We start from the raw sequence: 17,293 nt of genomic DNA, 5'->3' as shown, positions 1-17,293 counted from the left end.
CACACATACCCGAGTAGAGATCTGGAGGGACCCTGGAGATCAGTGAGAAAGGCAGAGGGCCACCTCCTGAGTGACCCTGGACACAGACGATGCGGAAGAGAGGCCTCTGCAGAGCCCAGGAGCATTCTGGAACTCCCAGACAAGGGGGAAAGAATGTAGGGGCGGAGGCTGGAGCCAAATAGCTCCTAGTGCCTTTTTTAACACTCCTATAACAAGTTCGGATGTGAGAGCTGGACTGCGAAGAAAGCCGAGCGCCGAGGAATTGATGCTTTTGAACTGAGGTGTTGTAGAAGACACTTGAGAGTCCCTTAAACTGTAAGGAGATCCAACCAGTCCATCCTAAAGGAGATAAGTCCTGAATATTCATTGGAAGGACTGATGCTGAAGCTGAAACTCTAATACTCTGGCCACCTGATACCAAGAACTGACTCATTGGAAAAGACCCTGATTCTGGGAAAGATTGAGGGCAGGAGGAGAAGGGGATGACACAGGATGAGATGGTCAGATGGCATAACCGACTCGACGGACATGAGTTTGAGTAAACTCTGGGAGTTGGTGATGGTCAGGGAAGCCTGGCATGCTGCAGTCCATGGGTCGCAAAGAGTCGGACACGACTGAGTGACTGAACTGATGACAAGTTAGACCATGTCTATCTGCTCCTGGCCCTCATTTCCCCCCTAACCCCTACCCTCAGCTGACCAGCATGGGGGATCTTAGTTCCTTGACCAGGGATCGAACCTGTGCCCCCTGCTGTGGAGGGGTGGAGTCTTAACCACTGGACCACCAGGGAAGTCCCCTGGCCTCCATTTTAAACTCCCAAGATGGGATGGAGTTTAAAATATGATAAGTGAAAAAGGACATGGCAGCCCACTCCAGGATTCCTGCCTGGAATTTCCACAGACAGAGGAGCCTGGAGGGCTGAGCACAGACATGAGAGAGAAAGGAGCTTTGTGAGGCTCATTCCTGGGCACAGGGAATCCAGAGACTGGACACAGAGCTGAGGCAGACCGAGGAGAGTCCATTCTGCCGTGGGAAGGATGTTTGTGGAATGCAAATGGGGGCCTGCAGACGAAGGTAGAAGCTGCAGAAGGCTGAGGGTGGAGGCGCTGGGAGCCTGATGAACAGTTGAGAAGCATCACTGTTCAGCAGGGAAAAGGGTTAGGGCGTCTTCAAGAAAAAATGATGTCAAAAAAAAAAAAAAAGAAAGAAACATGATGTCACTGGAGCTGAGCCAGGCCCAGGGGGAAGTGTCCAAGGCCGCCACCACCTGTCTCAGCCTGACTTTCCATCCTGGCCATTCTCTTTCCTACCTCCTGGGTTCCCACGGAATTTACAACCCATTCTAAGTACAGACTGCCGCTTCCCCATCTTCCAGCCTTTGTGTTGCTGCCTCTTCTTGCCGTTTTCTGGTCTTCCTTCCTCCCATCTTCTTGTCTTCTATTTAATAACTAATTAGGCCGTGCCAGCCTTAGATGCGGCAGGCGGGACCTTTGATCTTCGTTGAAGCACGCGAGATCTTTAGTCGTGGCCTGAAAAGTCTTAGGCACGTGGGCTCTAGTTTCCTGATCAGGGATCGAGCCTGAGCCCCCTGCGGTGGGAGCGTGGAGTCTTAGCCCCTGGACCACGAGAGAAGTCCTCATCTTTTTTCCTTTAAATCCTTTCTCATCTTCAAGTGTCAGATGCTCCTTCCTCCAGGAAGACTTCTTAGATTCCCTTCCCCACTGGGAGCCATCCTTGCCTCCGAACTCCTTACCCGTCTGTCACCAGAGAAGTCTTTTAGCAGTTTTCAGCTGTAATAACGCAGTGTTGAGCACAGAAGCCGTTCCCCAGGCAGCTCTGGGTCTTCCCCTTACCCACAGCGCATTGCCCAGGCAGACGTCCTCCAAGAGCAGGGACTGGACCAATACCATACAAGTTCAGGCAGGTGCCCAGTCCCTTTTACCAACCCCTGTGGCTCCTCTCTCTGCTGGGTTAGGGCCCTGTGTGCACCAGTCTTTGCCTGTAACCACCAGAACCTTGGACACTCATACCCTTCCACTCCACCTGCAGAAACCACAGCTGCTTGCTAATTCGGCCTCCTGGTCAACCCAAGGATAAACCCAGAGTTGGTTTTCTGCCTCACAGCTTCTGCTCCTCATGCTGGGGGTGGTGCACACTGGGGTCTCTGAACCACCCTGGCTTAGGACACGTGCTCTGAGCTGCCCATGTTCTCATCACCCTGGCAGACCCAGGAGCTCAGCCTCTCCCATGGAGCTGGTTGTCCCTCGGTATCAGTCTTGGTGGATTTCCACCCCAGGTCCTCTATGTCCTGGGTCAGAGAAGTGCATTTGTTGAATGAACTTAATGGTGTGTGTGGCAGCAGCGGGGTGGGGGTGGCAGGCTCACAAAAACTCTGAAGAGGACATCCCTCCGGGTCCAGCGATTAAGACACCATGCTTCCACTGCAGGGGACATGGGTTCAATCCCTGGTCCAGGAAGTAAGATCCCACACGCCTTGTAAAGCTCAGAAAAGATGTACTAAGTGCTGTGCGCCCCTGGTGGTTTAGTCGCTCAGTCGTGTCCAAGTCTTTCAACCCTGTGGACTGTAGCCTGCCAGGCTCCTCCGTCCATGGGATTTTCCCAGGCAAGAATACTGGAGTGGGTTGCCATTTCCTTCTCCAGGGGCGCTTCCCAACCCAAGGATCCAACCCTGGTCTCCTGCATTGGAAGCGGATTCTTTACCCACTGAGCTACGAGGGAAGTTTTGGGCCAAGGACATCCCCCACCCTAACTCCGGTCAACACCTTGGTGTTTATCCTTGGAAAAACATGAAGGTTGGGCAAACTTGCAAATCCTCTACTACCGCTAACCTTCTGTGTCCTGTGGGTATGTGTAACTTCAGCCCCACAGAGCAGACTGACAATCCGACAGCGGTAAGGAAAGCATTCCTGACGAAGGGGGCAGGGATTTGAGCCTCACTTTCTAGACACTAACACACGTTGGATCTGGAGGACTTTGCACCTAGGGACAAGGAGAAAAGACTTTCTGCCAAGCAAGATTCCTAGAATGCTCTTCACCAGCAGGAACACCAGCATCCTGGACCTGCAGTGTCCAAACTGGTGTCACTGGTTACATATGGCTATTAGAAGTGATTAAAATTAGATAATATCAGAACCCCATTTCCTCAGTCAGAGTCTTGGAAAAGACCCTGATGCTGGGGAAGATTGAGGGAAGGAGGAGGAGGGGGTGACAGAGGATGAGATGGTTGGATGGCCATTACCCACTCAATGGACATGAGTTTGAGTACGCTCTGGGGGTTGGTGATGGACAGGGAAGGCTGGCGTGCTGCAGTCTATGGAGTTACGAAGAGTGGGACATGACTGAGCGGCTGAACAATTGTCACAGAAGCCAATTTCAAAGGGTCAGTAGCTGCACGTGGCTAGTGGCTATCACATTGGATGGTACAGTACAGATCATTTCTATCCTCACATAGAAACTTCTATAGGAAGTTCTAGATCAAACTTTTGTAAATCAGGAAACAGGCCCAGAGAGGAGACCGTGACCTCGAGAAGCATGTTACAGCAAATCCGGGCCCAGAATAAAGGGACCCCCACGTCCAGGCCTGACTCACTGCTCTTACTCCCTAGTTCCTCCGTGCCGGTCTGGGCTCCCAGCTCCGAGTGGGCCCAGTATTGGGCCGGGCGGGGCTGGGCGGGCTGGTCCCAGGGGACGTGTGTGACGGAGCAGAGCTCCAGATGCTGCACATTCCTGGTAGGGTCAGACCTGCCCCGCGGCAACCAGGCTGAAGCCGCTCAGAAGGGCCCAGATCTTTCCGGAGCTGCCCTCTTCCTGCCCAGCCCAGGGGGCTGGCTGGTTCAGGAGCGCTGCTCTGATCGCCTGGGCTGAGGCTGAAAGGCCAGGAGGGTCCCGGTTGGAGAGGGACTTCGGCTCAAGGGGCGTCGGGAGGCGGGCAGGAAATCGCACCTCTCGTCTCCTAGGGTCTCCGAGTCCGGCACCAGGGGCGTCCGCGAGCCGGGCTTCGGGAGCCGCATTTGGCGGGAACCCGGTCCGCCCTCACCTGCAGCCGGGTGGGGGACGTGATGGAACGAGCCGGGAGGCCGACCTCCAGGGGTGGGGGGTGCCCGTGGGGTGTGGGGGGAGGCCCGCGGAGGGGGCGCCTGGGAGCGCCCCGACCTCGCTGGCCGTGGGGGGGCGCGGGGGATGGGGGTTGGGGGCTAAGAGGGGAGCCCGGCAGCCAATGGGCGGGAGGATCTCGTTTCAAAAGGGTGAACCCGCAGCCAATGGGAGCCTGGGGCAGCGGATCCTGCTCACTCCATTCAAGAATCCCAAGTATTCAAGATGGACGGCAGGGAGTGTGGAAGGAGAAGGGGGCGCGGGGGACCCGGCGCGGGCGCGGCGCCCGGCGCCCCCGGCCCCCGTCTCGGCCGCGGCCGCCGCGGGGCCCGAGCCCGGCCCGGGAGGGCGGCGGGCGGGGGGGGGGGGGCGCCGGGGGGGGGGGGGGGGGGGGCGCCGGGGCGGGGAGGGCAGAGAAAGGGCCCGGGAAGAGGGAGGCGGCGGGCCGAGGAGCGGAAGGAGGCGCGGCATGTAGGTATCGGGGCGCCCCGAGGGCCAGCGCCGCGGACGGGGGGGGGGGGGCGCATCCTCTCGGCGAGGGCCGGGGGCGGGCCGGGCCCCTCCTCCGTCTTCTCTGCCCTCGCCGTCCCCTCCGCGCGGGCATCTCTTCTGGTTTCTTCTTTCGCCGCAACTGAGACGGGGGAGCAGCAGGCGTGTCGTGCTGGCGTGGCTCCCTGCGCCTTTCCAGTGGGGGTGTGGTGGGGCCGGGGCGGGGGGCTCCGCTGGGCCATCTGTGTGTGCCCGGGCGTGCGTGTATGTGTGTCTGTGTGCAGGGTGTGTGTGTGTGCGCGCGCGCGCAGGGTGTGTGTGTGTCTGTGTGTGCGCGCGCAGGGGTGTGTGTGCGCGCGCGCAGGGGGTGTGTGTGTGTCTGTGTGTGTGTGTGCAGGGGCTGTGGGGCACAGGGGACTTGGCGGGGGCGTTGAGGGGGGAATGCAGGGGCCGCAGGGCTGAACCCAGCGCGGAGTTGTGCGTCGGGAGAAGTTGTGGGACGAGCCGGGGGGCTGCGCGCGGGAGTGAGGCCCGCCCCTGCCTTAAGAGTTGCCGGGCCTGGAGGGGTGCGCTCGGAGCGCGAGCTGCGGGCTCCCCCCCACGCACGCCGTCTGGGTAAGTGTGTAGTAAGCTGAGCCGTGCGGCAAGTGTGGCTGGAGTGTGTGCGCTCGCGCCCGTGTGTGGTCCAGCCTCAGGTGTGTGTGTCCCGGGGGCGGTGGGGGTGGGGGGGCGGCGCAGAGCTGGGTGTGGAAGGAGCGCACGCCCCCCTCACCCCGTCCCCCGCGCCCCGTTCCTGGAGCCCTCCGGGCTGCCCCTCTGGTCGCCATGGCCGCGGGCCCGGCCTGCCCCGCCGCTCCCGCCGCCCCTCCACCTGCCCTTTCTCTCCCTGCCGCGGGCTGGGCCCCATCCCCCGCTGCTCCGGGGGGCCAGGGCCGGAAGATGGTGGCCGGTGAGGAGTGGGGCGCGGGGAACTTGAGCCGCCCCTCCCCCGTTTCCTCCTCGGCCTCCACGCCCGCCTCTGCCAGGAGCCGGGGGGGCGGCTCCCGGGCCCGGGGCTGGGGAGGGCCCCGCCGGCGGCCGGACCGGGGCGCCCGGCTCTGGGCGGAGGGGGCCGTGAGAGCCGCGGGGTCCGGCCCCCGCCCCCCACCCCGGGTGCGATCTGGGCCCCCTGGGGGGCATCTCCCCCTGGCCTCCAGGAAGCTGGCTGGCCCGTGCTCTTGGCCCCTCGGCCCCTTGTTGACACCGTCCGGTTCCCCACGGGGACGGCTTTGCTCAACCCAACAGCAGAAGCTGGTGACCGACCCTCGCGGAGCCTGGATCTCCGTCCATTAGAACTGTGGGCCCCGGGCCCCGATTACAGGAACAGACTGCATGGAAAGGCAGGGGACAGGCTCTCCTGCTTTTCGAGCTAGTGGGAGGGAACCCCCCCTCCCCCCCAGGAAGAGCTCCCAGCGGGGAGGGCACCGGGCATCCCCCAGGGGCCTTTCTGATGGGTGCACCCCGGAATTACCCCACAGCCCGGCCCCCGAGGGCCGCAGCTCTAGCCAGGAGCCTGCTGCCCCAGATCTCTGCCCGACTCTGAACCTTTGGTCGGTCTCAGGATTGTTTGTCGGGGGTGTAAGCCCCTTAGACCTGATAGGATGGGGACGTCTGAAGATGCCGGTGAGCTTGAAAAACCCCCTAACCGGAGTCCCTGGATAAACAGGAAACAGATTCTGACCCTACTGCCAAGGAAAGCCTGTCTCTAATGGCGAGGGAATGAACCGCACCATTTTGTTCAACGCTGAATCCACTCAGTGGATTTTGCAGGCCTCCGAGAGGAGCTGCAGAGGTGGGACTTCACCCACAGCTTCCGCCTGCAGACCTGGGGGTCTGTCTGTGCAGCCTGTTCGCCCCCATCCGAGACTGTCCCGTGAAGGCCTAGACCTACCCTTTATCTAAAGTAAAAAAGGAGAGAGAGCTTTAGAGCGGGGAGGAAGCTCTGTGGTCTGGGGCAGCCAGCTCCTCTCTGGAGGGAAGCTGACAAGACCTACAAACCCAGGTAAACCCGGCTTCTCCTCACCTCCGGATCTGGGGGCAGGGGTGTCTCCCAGTCATTTTCCCGTGAAGACGGAATGCCAGGCTGCTTCCTGGCACTCTGTTCCCCCTGCCCTGAAACCTCCGGGGAAAGATGATCTCCATGTTAGGAAGGAGGTGAGGAAGAAGACAGGAGGAGGAGTGGAAGGAAACAGAAGGGACCCTGGAGAAAGGAGGGGGGCTGTGCTGAGGGTGGGGAAGGGCTGGGGAAGCAGGGGCCTGGGAGCAGGGCCGCGCCCCTCTGCTGCGGGCCGGGGCTCTTTTCACATTGTGCTACTGTCTGCGCCTGTCACTAGCAGTGCAATGTTAAAAGGGCATTGGCCGCGCAGCGCTGCCCAGCGCCGGCTGCCTCCCAGGCATCGACCCTCCTCTCCGGCCTGGGCACCCCTCAGCCACCTGGTGGGAACTCAGGAGGCCTCCCTCTGAGTAAGTCAGACGAATAGCTCACACTTACGGAAGCACGTCCGTCTGCAGCCTGTGTGCCAGACACCAAGTGCATCATGGTGGGTCCTCAGGACCGAAAAGTAACATCCCCATTTTACAGATGGAAAAACTGAGTCAGGAGAGGCTTAAGCAGCACGGCCAGAGTTTGATGGTGCTTAACGTTTCAGAGCCTAGATCTAATCCTGTCCTAAATCACAGTTTACCAGTCTTGGAGAGGGTTGAGGAAGGGTGTCGAGCTGAGGGGTAGAGGGTTTTTGGTGCCACCTGCTGGTTGTAGATGAGTATCTTCCAAAGGTTCAATGCTTTAAGGAGGAAAGGAGGGAGTGACTGGTTGGCCAAGAAGTTCCCAGACTCAGCTTGGGATTGGAGGGTGGGTGGAGAAGATTGAATCACTGTTGGGTCCAGAGTAGACCTCCATTAGAAAAAGGGGGTGCACAGGCAAGGAAAAAAGGCTAACCCGAAAGGACTGCACCCTGGGGAGGGGCTGGTACGCCCCTGGCATTCCGTGCCTGCAGCTCCTTCCCTGGCTCTCAGGCAGAAAAAGGAGACCTCCTCTCCACCTACCCCTCTTGGTCACAGGGTACTTGACACCTGTCTGAGCATCCAGAGTTTGGACAGTCCCGCCCCATGGCCTAATCGCAAAGATTACATAGGATCCCTTGAACCCAACTCGCAGAATGATTCTTCCAGGAGAGATTACAAAGAACCGAGACTCATGGGTGCCATTTACTTTCCTGTTTCCCACAGTTCCTAGTTGGCTTAATAAGTAAATTGAGAGAGAGGCAGATTTGGGGAGCTTTAAGAAGGCAGCTAGTTTGTGCCTGATGTTCAAGGTCAGAAATATTCAAGGACAAGCCTTCCTGAACTTTAGTGCAAGAAGTGGGATTCAGAAGGACAGGGTTTCTGGGTCCCTTGCTGGAACCTGAGAGAAGGCTCTGGGCATCGCCAGGCAGGCTGGGACGGACCCCAAGGCCTCCCAGGTGGGGGTTCTGGGCACCCAAGGCCCCCTAGATGGGGGTGCTGGGACAGACCCCGAGCCCTCCCAGATGGGGGTGCTGGAGCGGACCCCGAGGCCCCCCAGATGGGGGTGCTGGGCACCCGAGGCCCCCTAGATGGGGGTGCTGGGACAGACCCTGAGCCCTCCCAGATGGGGGTGCTGGGGTAGACCCCAAGGCCCCCTAGATGGGGGTGCTGGGGCGGACCCCGAGCCCTCCCAGATGGGGGTGCTGGGGTGGACCCCAAGGCCCCCAGATGGGGGTGCTGGGCACCCGAGGTCCCCCAGATGGGGGTGCTGGACATCATTCCTTCAGGGCTTGATTTGCCTTCTAGCACCTGTGTCTTCCAGAGCTCTTCTGCCCAGATAGCCTTTTCATTCTGATGTTGACAACAGTATCTGAGACTACAGTTAGCTTCAAGTCTCTTTTTTTTTCATTCTTAGCATTCCTACTTGAGCCTCTTTTCAGGCCATTTGGTGATGTGAGTCCACTTGTTAAAGGACAAGAAATGTTCAGTGTTTACTCAGTGCCCTTGGGATGAAGTCCTTGAGTGTTTCATGGCCCCAGCCTGTCTTTCCTGGGCTGGCTCACCTCTCACCCACTCGTATCTGCGCTCCAGTTTAGGAAAGAAACTTTTATTTCTCTTCAAATTAACTAAACTTGAGCCACCTGACACAGTTCTCTCAGCCTGAACTACCCCCTCCCCTTACTCTTCCTTTCTGCCCACCCAGCCTCTCAGCTTTCAAAGTCATCACTTCTGCAAAGGTTGCTTTCCTCAATTCTAGGTGATCCCTCTAGTACAAGCCCTGCGCTCACTCCCCTGTCCCCTTCTACTGGAATTGCCTGCATCTTGTTCGTCTTCCCACTAGACAGGAAGCTCCATGAAGTCAGGCCATGACTGCCTTCTTCTCCACTGCTTTGCCAGTGCTAAACAAGGCCTGGCAAGGAAGAAGTGCTCTTACAAATATTTACAGTACCAATGAATGAATGTGGAAATAACAAGCTAGCTTACAAAAAAAAAAAAAAGATTTTTATGGTGCATCCAACCCTCCCTGCAGTTGTTGGTGACCCCACAACAATAAGAATTTCACAGCACTGCCAACAATCGCACGTGGGTCACGTGGTTGCATTGACGCTGCAGCGTTGAGCTATTTTGTTCCAGTTTGTAACCGCTGCCAGGGCAGCACCTTGGCTGATCGATTTTCCTTTTAGCTTCAAGAGCAGCCATGAGCTGACCAAAAGATTCCAGAACCAGGCTGAAAGGCAATGGGACCCAAGAAAGCTCTTGTTCTGGAATGAATCTCTTCAAACTTGGCAAAAGTGGATTCCTTGTCAAGGGCTCCAAAAGATAGAAGCTATTAAGGATGCTCCCGCTGGAATCTCACTCAACAACAACAAACCATCTCAGAAGCAAAACCTCACCTGAATCTCCATCCCCTGGTGTCTTGCCATAGACAGAGCAATTGCTGCCCCCTAGGGATAGAAGGGCGGCCTTCCCAGGTGGCTCAGATGGTAAAGAATCTGCCTGCAATGCAGGAGACCTGGGTTTGATCCCTGGTTCCGGAAGATCCCCTGGAGAAGGAAATGGCAACCCACTCCAGTATTCTTGCCTGGAGAACCCCATGGACGGAGGAGCCTGGCAGGCTGCAGTCCACATTGCAAAAGAGTCGACTTAGCTGCTAAACAACAGAGGAGGAGGGTCAGGCCTGGGGCAGGGGTGTGCGTGGGACGATCTGTGGTACCTGCCAAGAAAAGTCAGAGGACCCAGTGCCTCACATGTTGCTTTCCCCTTTTTATTAAAAATAGACCCGAACACTTTATATATCATACAAAAGTTTCGTTCGCTGGTGGCAGCCGCGAGGACGCCTAGCCTCATGGCACTGATCCCCCACCTTCCCTCCGAGGGCCTAGGTCCCAGGGAGCAGTAGCCGGGCAGGAGGACGCCCACCAACCCTGCTCGCTCTGGAGACTGCCAGCCGGGGGTGGGGCTGTTCCGGGGGGACCTCCCCCCACCCCACCCCATGGCAAAGGTCAGATACTCGAAAGTGCCTCTTCAGTGCCAAGGTAAACTGCCAAGTGGAGTAAAATGCAAACCCCTGGGATGCTTTGATGATCTCCCAGGGCCTGGGACTCCGGACTTTTTTTTTCTTCCGCCCGCCCCCCACCCCACGAATCCCGGCTGCTGCAAATGGGGGGTGGAAAACGTCACCCTTAAGAGACTCCGGTACCTCCCGGCGTCTGAGGTCAGCATTTCACTCCACCTCGAGCCTCTTCTCACCTGCTATTCTGTGGCCTAGGATCTCCCAGTGCCAAGACTCGAGGTTGGTCCTCTGTTCGCTCGCAGAGGTGGAGCAAACACGGCTTCCTCCCGAGGGTCCTCTAAGCCTGCGCCTCTGCCCCGCCAGCCCCTCGGTTTTCAGAACCTTGGGGGCGACAAGTCCCCACGGCCACCCCTTTCCCCTCCGTTTCTGCCTCTCCCTGACTGCTGCCCACGCCTGAACCTTCAACACCCCTGGGGTACCGCAGACCCCCATTCCAAGGGGGCCTGGGCGTGATGGGGTGGCGGCGGGGGGAGGGACGGCGGGAGCAGGGTCCCCCCCAGGGGTGGGGCAGTGCTCATGCTGGTATGGACGCGCGGCCGGGCGGGGGCAGGTGTGGGAGGGTGGGGCATGCGTCGGGAGGGCAGAGGCCGCCGGAAGCCCTCAGTCCCAGCCGTTGTCCTTCACCATGTGCGACATCTCAATGATGTACTTCCCCTCCTTGTACTTCTGGCTCGTCTCAAAAGCCTGCTCCTGGCGGGGGGAGGCCGGCAATGTGGGCCGACGGACCCGCCTACCGCCGCCGGCGTAAGCCCGCCCCCTACCCGGTCCCCCCACTCCTAGCTCCCGCCTCCCTCTGGGTCAGGCAGACACCTGACGGGTGGCCACTGGGGCCTGGGGGGCCACGGAGACCCCCCCCACTCCCGGCCTTCAGAGGGTGGCCCTCCCCCCGAGTACTTACATATTTCCACCCCAGGGTGGTTTTGCAGCTCTCGCAGAAAATATCAGCTACCGAGTGCAGCCCCGTGAGCAGGAGGCGCTGTTCAGCTGGCCCGCACCCCACGTTGACCCTGGGAGACGGGAAGGACCCAGCACGCGGGGGGGGCGGGGCGGTGTGTCACTCCGTCAGCGCACCCCAAAAACAGCCCAGAAGGCCCAGCCTCTGGAGAGAGCGCAACCCACCCAGCTGAGAGCCCTGCCTCCAGCACCCCACCCCTTGCTGTCTAGCGCCTGGCACCCCAGTTCTCCCGGGCTCCCCACAAAAGAGCAACAGACCGGGCTTCCGCCAAAGGAGAGGCAAACCCAGAGGGCGCAGGGCACCCCCCTCGGGCGGCTCAGCCCCTCTCTCCAGAGAGGAAAGCTATTCACCCACACCGGCACACACGCACAAGGGAGAGGGGTAGACTCACACGGAGTTAAACAGGTAGGCTCGGCCATGGCTCCCCTGGAAGGACTGCGGAGACACAGGGCGGGCGGTGACTGCGGGGAACCCTTGACCCCGGGGGTCACGCGCTCCCTGAACCCCCCGCGGGGGCATGGAGGAGGGAGGCCAGGCTTCGTGGTGTCATCCCCGGGTGATGTTTGGAGGAGCCTGATACGGGGGGCGAGGGTGGGGGTGGGAGTGATGGAAGGGCGTTACCTTGGAGATGAGCTCGTCGTGTTTGGCCAGGTGTGCGCGGCAGTGGACGCAGCTGTAGGTGCGGTGGCAGCGAGGCAGGTAGCTGCGGAAGGTCTTGGCGGGGAGGCAGGCGGGGGCCGGGCCAGGGTCGCAGCTGGGCATGACGGGCTGGAGGACGATGCCCTGGCGGGCGGGGGGCGCGGGCGCCGTGCAGCCCCCGCACAGACGGTCGCAGGTGAAGCAGCGGAGCAGGTTGGCTAGAGCCGTGTTTCAGGACGGGAGCGGTGCGGGGGGGCTGCCGGGCCAGGGCCCCCCCAGACGTGAGCCAGGCAGAAATGGAGGTCACCTGGGAAGGAGGGCAGGGTCACCAGGAAAGCCGGGGGAGCCCCTACCGGGGGCACGGAAGAGCCGGGGCGCCTGCGATCACTTCCACTCCTGCTTTACCCATCCGCAGCAGCCCTGCTCCGCGCGCGCGCTCACACTGCATCTGCCACCCGGGCTGACCGTCTGCTAGGGCCGGCCCCGCAGCGGATAGGGGGGGTCTCAGCCCGGGAGGCGGTGTCTCGCCCTCCTGGGGCCAGAGCCAGCCTCCACCATTTTCCACCGGGAGCGGCCCGCTGCCATGGGAGCCGCGTCACTGGCAAATGTTCCTTCCTCCCTCGCTTTTCCATCCTTTTGTGAGGATGCGTCCCACGTGCGCTGGTAGGCTCTGTGTCTCTGGGGCTCAAAGCCTTGAAAAAGTTGGGGGTGCATGCCGGTCCTTCCTTCCCGTGACCTCGGTTTGCAAGGTAATTGGCCCCAGCACACGATTTGTGTGGGTGGGAGGAGCGTGATGAGAAACGGAAGGAGCGCGGGCAGGTAAGCAGACAGGCACACTCCAGTCCTCTCGGGGGGCTGGGGCCCAGAGCCTGATGGACGTCTCTGCTGGGACCGAAGGCCTCGGACGGGGCTGCTGCCCGGCCCTGCACTTGGGGTCCGCTCATTCTGGCCCTGGAGCATCACTGGGCTTATCTTCTCAGCTTCTGAGCTCGTCTGTCTCTCTCTACTGCCCCCTAGGATTGTTGTCTTGGCTCTCAGTGAAGCACCCAGCATAGGAGAGAAATGATCTTCCCTTTGGGCGCGTCTGACCGCTGGGGGCCAATGGCAAGTAGGGCCGGTGTCAGAGAGGCCGGCGGTCCCGGGCCGTGTTTGCGGCGCGGGCGCGGTGTCTCATGATGGGCAGCGTCACAGCCCCGTGGTTTGGGGGCACAAGGTACAGGATGTTTCTTTCCCCCTTCTCCCAGGGGCAGGCACTCTGGGTGACGCGAGATAAAAAGAATTGCCTGGTTCTGATTAAGAATCTTGAGGAGGATTCGCAGGCTTCAGCCCCACAGTGGCCGCGGGTGCTGGAGGCAGGGATAAGGCGGGAGGTGTCCTCTGTCGGCCCTGATAAGCCAGGGAGCCTCGGCCCGCTCCTCGGTGGGGCCTGCTGGCCGGCTCTGTGTGGCTTAGCGCCGGTCTGTTTCGGGGATGCCAGCCGGGTGCCCTGGCAACAGTAGGCAGAGGAGCCGGTGTGCGCAGGCTCCGTCCTGCCCTCCGCGGGGACCACCAGCACCCCAGCTGTTCCAGCATTGCCTGGGGCCGCCAGGTCGGCTGTCTGCAAAGCCTCCCGGCAGAGGGCATCGGCCGTTTCAGGCCCTTGGCCCCTGGTGGGACTCAGGAAGAGCACCCTGGGCTGAGTTCAGGGTGACATTGGGGTCCTCACCAGCAGAACACCGGCCAGCCTCCGCTGGACACGTCTGCCTTCAACTTTGCCCGCCAATGAGTTCCCGGCTGCAAGCTCCACCTGGCGCCCCCCCCTCCCCCTTTCTCGGGGCCCGGGGAGGGGGCAAGGACCCGCCAGCCTCACCCCGCCTGTTTTCCCTGCTTCTCCATCCCGCCCAGGGGAGGCTGCACAGAGAGCCCCTCTGGGGGGGGGCGGGGGCAGGGGGCGTCGGGGTCACTTCTCTTCCCATCTCAGATGACCGGGAGAAGCAAGGGGAGCCAGTGACCGGGGCAGAAGCGCGCCGGGGTGCGGACGGCCCCCCGAATGAGCCGCGGCTGGACCGTGGGAGGCGGGGGGGGGGGGAGGGAGGGGTTGCTGAGCAAGCGGCGCTGACGGCAGAGGCGGAGGCTGGCGGAGCCAGGTGCGAATCCCGTGCCTCTTAGGGGGGAAAAAAAGGAAAAGGGAAAAAGGGAGGGGGACACCTGCTCACAATGGATGCTCGCATCTGCTCGGAGGCCGCGAGCCCCCCCCGAAGGCCTGGCATCCTCGGTACGGTATGGTCCCAATGATGAGCCGTGCAGCAGGCTCCCGGGCGTGCTTGGTGGCAGGGGAGGGGGGGTCTGCACCCCAGCGGCCAAACAATATAAACAGGGCTGCTTGATCAAACAGGGGTGCCTGAGGCTGCGGCCAAAGTTGTCGGGAAGAGCTCGCAGAGGGATGAGGCGGGGAGGGGGAAGGGAGGACAAAGGGTGGATGGAAAATGCTTTGGCGAGGGGGGAAAGCCACGCGCAGCCCGAGGGGGAGACGCACAGACGGGGAAAGGTGTGCTTGGAGAAGGGCTGCCCCCTCACCTTGAGGCCGGCTCCAGAGATCTCCGTCTATCTCCCCCTCTCTCTCTCAATCTCTCTGCGCTCTCTTCGCGGCTCCTTCCGCTCCTTCAGTGGGGAAGGGGCGGGAGGCGGGGAGGGTGGTGGTGAGGGGCTCCAGACCCGGGCTGCCAAGCTGGCCCAGCTGCGGGGGGCGGGGGGGGGGGGGGGGGCCAGAGGCGGCCTCCCGCCGGTACCCCGGTCTGTGGGTGAATGTAGCTGTGTGTTGTGGGACTGCATCATAACACTGTGAGTCATCCGGGCCCCCACCCCCCTCACCTCCCACGTCAGAGCGGGGCTGGGAGACACAGGAGGCGGGCTGGGAGGCAGGCAGCGGGCAGGCGTCGAGGGCTGGGCCTGGGGCTGGGGCAGCGATGCCCGGGGGGCGGGGGGCGAGCCAGGGGCGGGCAGGGAGGGGAGCCGGGGTGCTGGGGAGGAGGGCCCCTTGGCCAAGGAGACCGCCAGAAGCTGGGGGGAGGATAGGGCTGGGCAAGGATGGAGTCCGCGGTACGGGTGGCGGGGCTGGACCAAAGACGAGAGGCTGAGAGCCGGATTCACAGTCAGGACCCACCGTGCGCACAGTCAAGATGCTACATTTCCCATTTCAGCTCTGATACTGATGTGGGGGAAAGCAAGCCATTTTAATGGTCACGGATGGCATGGGACGCCCCCAAGCTTGTACCAGGCGCTTCCAAGCCTCAAAGCCTCCGGTTCAACACCTCCCACCCCCCACCCCCCCCCCCCCCCGGCCCCCGAAGGAGTCACAGACCAAAAATGACCTCTGACAGGCAAACCTCTTATCGACTACTTCCAAATGAACTGTGCTTCACGCACGGAGACACCCATGTTACATAAGATTCTCTGCTGGGCTCTGAACTTTGAGGGAAAAAGGAAACTCCTCTCTGCATCCCAGGACTGCAATGCCAAGTGCAGAGCTTTGCCTACAGAAGATGCTCAAAAAACAGCAGTTGAGTTGCATCTTCAGACGTTGTCCAAGTGTCTGGCTTTGGTCTCGGAAGAGACGTGAGTTGGAATCGCAGCTCTGCCAATACACTTACCAGGAACCACTGGGCCAGTTCCTGATAACTTGTGTGCCCCTGTTTTCTCCTTCTGCTAAATGAAGCTGATATTTACCACAGGGACATGTGAAGTAAAGTGAGATAATATGTAAACATCTAAAAAAAAAAAAAAGCTTGGCACCTGATAGACAGCTAGTAAACAGTAGTTACTGGCATTTCAAAACAGTGTTCTCAACTTGAATACCCCTCAACCCCGCGTGGAGTTACTCTTAAATTCTGATAGCTCAAGAGGCACAGGCCAAATTTGTGTCTTATGAAGAACTTAACATCTTTCGTACTATTTTTCTGTCAGTTTCCAGTTATACTTCATGTGAGCCAAAATATTTCTCATAAACTTTTGCCCTCTGCAAGTTGCTAAAGTATGTAGACACAGAACATACCCTCTAAGGTAAAAACCTAGATTTCTAACCGAGGTGAACGTTCAGAAAAAGTACTTTTTCACAAGTAAAGGGGGGAGTGAAAAGTTAAGGTAGGGAAATGAGGTTAATGGGAGGCAATGCTAACTGGGTATGAAAAAGTGAAAGGAATTCTGAATATTTCTTCAGGATACCTGGTAGTTCACTGGAGAACTAATACACAACACGGTGAATGAATTAATTAAAGCAAACCATCCGAGAATATCCTTCGGTTTAAGGTAGATTCTGAAAACACAAAGTCGGTATCTTGAGTGATGTTACCAGAGGTTTGGAATTGACAGGTAGCACTGAGTAAAGAAAGAAGAGGGAAATGTTCTCATCTGGACAGCAGATGAGGAAGGAAATGTAAGTGGAGGAAGAATTTGTTGAGGAAAATAGAAGGAAGTGTGAAAAAGGAAAGTGAGTAGTTTTTTAGGGCAAGGTTTGAAAGTGTAGAAGCAAAAAATTAAATGAACTCAGGAAGATGATCACGAATTTAGCTGGAGAGGAGGATGAAAAAGGCACGTGAGGGCAGTGTTATCTGAGGGTGGGATGGAGAGGAGAGGAGTGCTCAGTGAGAGACTGAACGTGAGGAAAGAGTGTGGGCAAGCACAGATGCTTTCAATGTTGCACCCTGAGCCTTTCTGTGTTTAAGAAGCAAAACGGAGAGCAGGCTCTAAAGGAGGGGGAGGGGTTTCTTCTCCCTAAACTCAGCTTGAGATGGCTATTTAATATCCAAATTAAGATGACCTTGGGACTTACCTGGCGGTCCAGTGGTTAAAACGGCACACTCCCAAGGCAGGGGGCATGGGTTCTATTCCTGGTTGGGGAACTGCGTGGCATGGCCAAGGAAAATGAAAGAAACAGAAAAAAGAATGATGACTTTAGATAATTGGCAGAAACTGCCTCAAGGGAGAGAATGTGGAGGCAAAGAAACATCTGGGAAGTGGACTGCGTGTGAACAGGAGAGGATGAGCTCATAGAGGATTTTGCAAATGAAAGACTAGAACTGGATTCTTTTTCTGTGTGTGTGCAAGTCGCTCAGTCATGTCCAACTCATTGCAGTCCATGGACTGTATAGTCCATGGAATTTTCTAGGCCAGAATACTGGAGTAGGTAGCCGTTCCCTTCTCCAGGGGATCTTCTCAACTCAGGGATTGAACCCAGGTCTCCTGCATTGCAGACGGATTCTTTACCAGCCACAAGGGAAGCCCTAGAACTGGATTTTTGCAGAATGGTGAGCAATTAGAGGATACCTGGTAGTTCACGGGAGAACTAATACCTGCACGGTGAGTGCATTAAATAATTAAAGCAAACCATCCAAGACAGACGGGCTTCCCAGGTGGTGCTCGTGGTAAAGAACCATGATGTGGGTTTGATCCCTGGGTTGGGAAGATCCCCTGAAGGAGGGCATGGCAACCTATTGCAGTATTCT

The 17,293-nt window shown here is 59.0% G+C and overlaps 1 protein-coding gene across 3 annotated transcripts; it reads right to left on the bottom strand.

Annotated features, from left to right (window-relative positions):
- Positions 1 to 9,896: 9,896 nt before the first annotated feature.
- On the bottom strand, positions 9,897 to 14,584 carry YPEL4 (yippee like 4). 3 transcript variants are annotated; one of them, XM_006080744.4, is made up of 5 exons: positions 14,370 to 14,584; positions 11,796 to 12,120; positions 11,566 to 11,609; positions 11,118 to 11,226; positions 9,897 to 10,909 (listed from the first exon to the last, which is right to left on the bottom strand). In XM_006080744.4, the coding sequence occupies exons 2-5, from the start codon at positions 11,934 to 11,936 to the stop codon at positions 10,820 to 10,822; spliced, it is 384 nt and encodes a 127-aa protein (XP_006080806.1). In that variant the 5' UTR covers positions 11,937 to 12,120; positions 14,370 to 14,584; the 3' UTR covers positions 9,897 to 10,819. The 3 variants fall into 3 exon arrangements, with proteins under 3 accessions (XP_006080806.1, XP_044785030.1, XP_044785029.1); XM_044929095.1 differs by lacking the exon at positions 14,370 to 14,584 and adding an exon at positions 14,009 to 14,026; XM_044929094.2 differs by lacking the exon at positions 14,370 to 14,584 and having other exon boundaries at positions 11,796 to 12,212.
- Between the last annotated feature and the right edge of the window lie 2,709 nt (positions 14,585 to 17,293).

This window comes from Bubalus bubalis, chromosome 16, assembly GCF_019923935.1.
Source record: "Bubalus bubalis isolate 160015118507 breed Murrah chromosome 16, NDDB_SH_1, whole genome shotgun sequence".
Taxonomy (NCBI): domain Eukaryota; kingdom Metazoa; phylum Chordata; class Mammalia; order Artiodactyla; family Bovidae; genus Bubalus; species Bubalus bubalis.
Note: the sequence above shows the minus strand (reverse complement) of the source record. Positions and strands in the feature narration are given on the sequence as shown.